We start from the raw sequence: 3,409 nt of genomic DNA, 5'->3' as shown, positions 1-3,409 counted from the left end.
GGGTAAAAATATTGCTTTATTCCAAATGAACATACAACACAGTTTCCTGTTCTTTTGGGGGCTTCTTGCGAACTGAATAGTTTGGTCTTATGGTTTCAACAATTTATTCCTTCCGTATTAACCACAGAAGCCAATGCCTTGGTCTACACATAGTAGACTTGCCCTAAAATCAATAGCAATGAGGCTGATGAGAAAGAAAATGGTAACTCTCAGTTTGATATTTGGCCCAAGTAGCTAATGTTAGTAGATGTGATTCAAAATAAATACACATCTTCCATCAATACATTTTATGATACTGATATCATCAATAAGCCAGTTGTTGTTGTTTCAAAAGGATTCACATCATAAAATGGTCTAGACGTTGTCACAGGTTTCTAAGACCGACCATGCAAGAACCTTGATTTAAGAACTCACTAACTGAACATTATATTGAATGGAAAATTTGATGTGAACAGATCCAAGAGGGAAATATTTTTATCTGAATATTAGGTTCCCTGATGTTTTAGAACAAATTTTAGCAAGCTTAATACACACATACACATGCACACACATACGCACAAAGAACACATGTGCAAAAGCATATGTGTTCAAGGGAGAAAGTTCACACCCTTGCACGCTCACTCACACACATACACACACACACACACACACACACACACACACGCTGAGAAATGTTCCTTCGGAGCTTCTAAACAATCTGCAAGGAAAACTTTTCTAAGAGCATCATCTTAGTGACACAACACTGTGAGTTTCTTATCTCTTTTTGTGTTTTTCTATAATAATTTTGCACCTCCATCTGAGATTCTGGGCTTTCAAGTTTCAGAGGAGGATGGTGCATGAGTACAGCAAGGACTGCTCCATTTTCTCTCTGCCACTGGCTGTCTCCTTTCTTATGCAGCTTTTGTCCCTTTCTTCAAAAATCCAATACAAAACATTACACTTTTTGACATGACAAATAACCTGTGATATATGTGTTGGTTGAGTAGAAATTTCGGGGTGGGTTTAGCACATCGAATGGCAAGGGCCACCTGCTCCCTGGCATATCACCCAAGGGACAGAGATCTTTTCCTAAAACAAGTACCTGCCAGTGCTTCCTTGATGTGGACACAAGCACTGTAGGACAAAGGGTTTCAATTTTCCGTATTTTCTGAGACCCAAAGAGGACAATGTTAGGACTAAAATTGGATTTAGAATTCTACCCAAAAGCTTCCGTGGTAAGCTTTATCCCTCCTGAAACACTTCTTTCCCTTTAAAAAAATATTTTGTTAAAAAACACTATGATATGAGGGCGATAGACTATTTGGTTTCTTCTAAGTAGATGCTCTTAAATTAATGCATATAAATAATTTGTATTTAGTTTCCTCTCTTTCCTGTTGAGCAAAGCTTCGAATGCACCAATCCCTACATGTCCAGTCACTTGGTCAATGCCGAGTCTCTTTGTATTTCATTTCTTAAGACAAATTGTGCCTCTCGTTCTGATTTGGCCGTGGGACTCAGGGGTAGAAAGGCTGTGTTTTCACTCGCGCTGTCCTCGGTTTCTACGCTGGCCAGCTCATAGTCTTCTGACCGCCTGGCATCAGTCAGAATCCGGATCTGCTCCTGGACAGTTTCTAGCAATATTTTAACTTCCTGTTGTTCTGCTATAAAACAGTCGCTGACAGGAATACTAACATTGACAATGTCAGCAGAGTAGGAGTTTTTGCACCATTTGATGCTTTTGACCTCAGAAATCCCTGGCATCTGCATGCAGGTTTCTTCTAGACCCACCGAGGGGATGATGGGCACAGAACTGGCCCTTGCCGAGGAGTATCCCACCAGGTCCTTTTGATCCAAGTTATTAAAATAGGGGTTTGTTTCTCTTGAAGGCAGTTGCATATTTATTGATGAATTCTGTTGGGTTTTTAAACCATTGGATGAATACCTAGAAAAGAAACAAAGTGTCATGCATCCTGGTATATGCCTCACCTCTGTAGAGTAATAGGCACCCACAATGCACTTTCCACATGCACCATCTCACTGAATTCTCACAGCAACCCCATGAGACGGATAGTATGCTCCCAGGTAAACAGAGAAGCCAATTGAAACTCAGATTGGTGAAGTGACTTGCCCAAGGTCACACAGAAAGTAAGTGACAGACTGAGACTCAAATCCAGATCTTCTTACTTTAAGTCCAGGGGTCTTTCAACACACCACAGCTGTATAGGCAGGTGGGATATAGTCTTCCTGACCTCTATCCTAGAATACAAAGTAAATGGGGATTGAGCAGATAGGTGTGGCCTTCCCACAGTGACACACAGGAAACCCACTTCCACTCCATCAACTCGACCACCCTCTCAGCCCTGGGGCCTCCAGCAGACATCTGTGGGTCCATGGCCACTCTATTTGGGGGTGAGCACAAAGAGCCCAATTTTAAACATTAGGTGATGTGGCCCTCGAGTCTTTAGCTTAACAATAGCTTTAGGGGATGCAAAACTAATTGTCACATACCATATCACAGGTACTTGGAAGAACTGGCTCACTGGTTAGCTCTTGATTCTGAGGGTGGGGATAGGAGGGACACAATTCCTATGCTTCCCTGAGATGAACATGAAATGTTTCAGGGGGCAACTACCAACACAGCCACCTTCCTAACAGGTTCTGGAGCCCAGCACTGTCAAGGTGGTCTCTTCGTGCATGACAGTGGATTATTGAGAATGACAAAGTTCCATTCCAAGTAATCTGAATGTGCCATAGTCAGTCTGGGCTCCTTCTTGATTATTTGGGGCTGGTGATTTTTTTTCCTCTGAGCTTTGCAGTCTGAGAAAATGGGACAGATATATCATGAATTTATAGGAGTATGATTTGGGGATCAGAACAGTAGCTTTTATTTGAGTTCTTGACTATTTGTCTTTAAACTTGAAATACTAACATAAACATAATGTAATTATATTTGATCTTCATATAAATTTCATTTTCGTGGCTTACATGGTAACAGTTACAAATCTTGTTTAAATAGTAACTGCAATAAAGTGTGTTGCATACAAAGAGAAGTCTTTGTGTACATTCATTGCGGGGACAATTTCATTGTCTGTTTTTCCATCAGAGTGAAAATAGAACTAAGAAACAGATTTAGGGTTTCATAGTCCCACCTACAATAGAGTTAACGGGTCAACAAACCATGGCCTCACATACATCTTTAAGATGAAGCATTTTTCCAGTCCAACTAATACTCATATTCAAACAAAATGACACAGATAACACTTCTACGGTGCTTTGACAAAACACTATTACCTCCAATTATGGGGAAAAAAATAACTCTTCTCCATTGTTGGTGGGAGTGCAGACTGGTACAACCACTATGGAAATCAGTGTGGAGATTCCTTAAAAATCTAGGATTGGAGATCCCATTCAAGCTAGCTGGTCCCTTCCT

The 3,409-nt window shown here is 40.8% G+C and overlaps 1 protein-coding gene across 1 annotated transcript in view; it reads right to left on the bottom strand.

Annotated features, from left to right (window-relative positions):
• Nucleotides 1-1,413: 1,413 nt before the first annotated feature.
• Nrg3 (neuregulin 3) overlaps nucleotides 1,414-3,409 on the bottom strand; it is a gene marked incomplete at its 5' end in the record, with an annotated part of 1,166,638 nt that continues 1,164,642 nt past the window's right edge. Inside the window, 2 exons of the mRNA XM_004641247.1 lie at nucleotides 1,414-1,921; nucleotides 2,164-2,235. Of these exons, the coding sequence (XP_004641304.1) occupies nucleotides 1,414-1,921; nucleotides 2,164-2,235 (580 nt within the window). The remainder of the gene's footprint in view (nucleotides 1,922-2,163; nucleotides 2,236-3,409) is intronic.

The sequence above is a fragment of the Octodon degus genome, unplaced genomic scaffold (genome assembly GCF_000260255.1).
Source record: "Octodon degus isolate 3935 unplaced genomic scaffold, OctDeg1.0 scaffold00132, whole genome shotgun sequence".
NCBI lineage: Eukaryota > Metazoa > Chordata > Mammalia > Rodentia > Octodontidae > Octodon > Octodon degus.
Note: the sequence above shows the minus strand (reverse complement) of the source record. Positions and strands in the feature narration are given on the sequence as shown.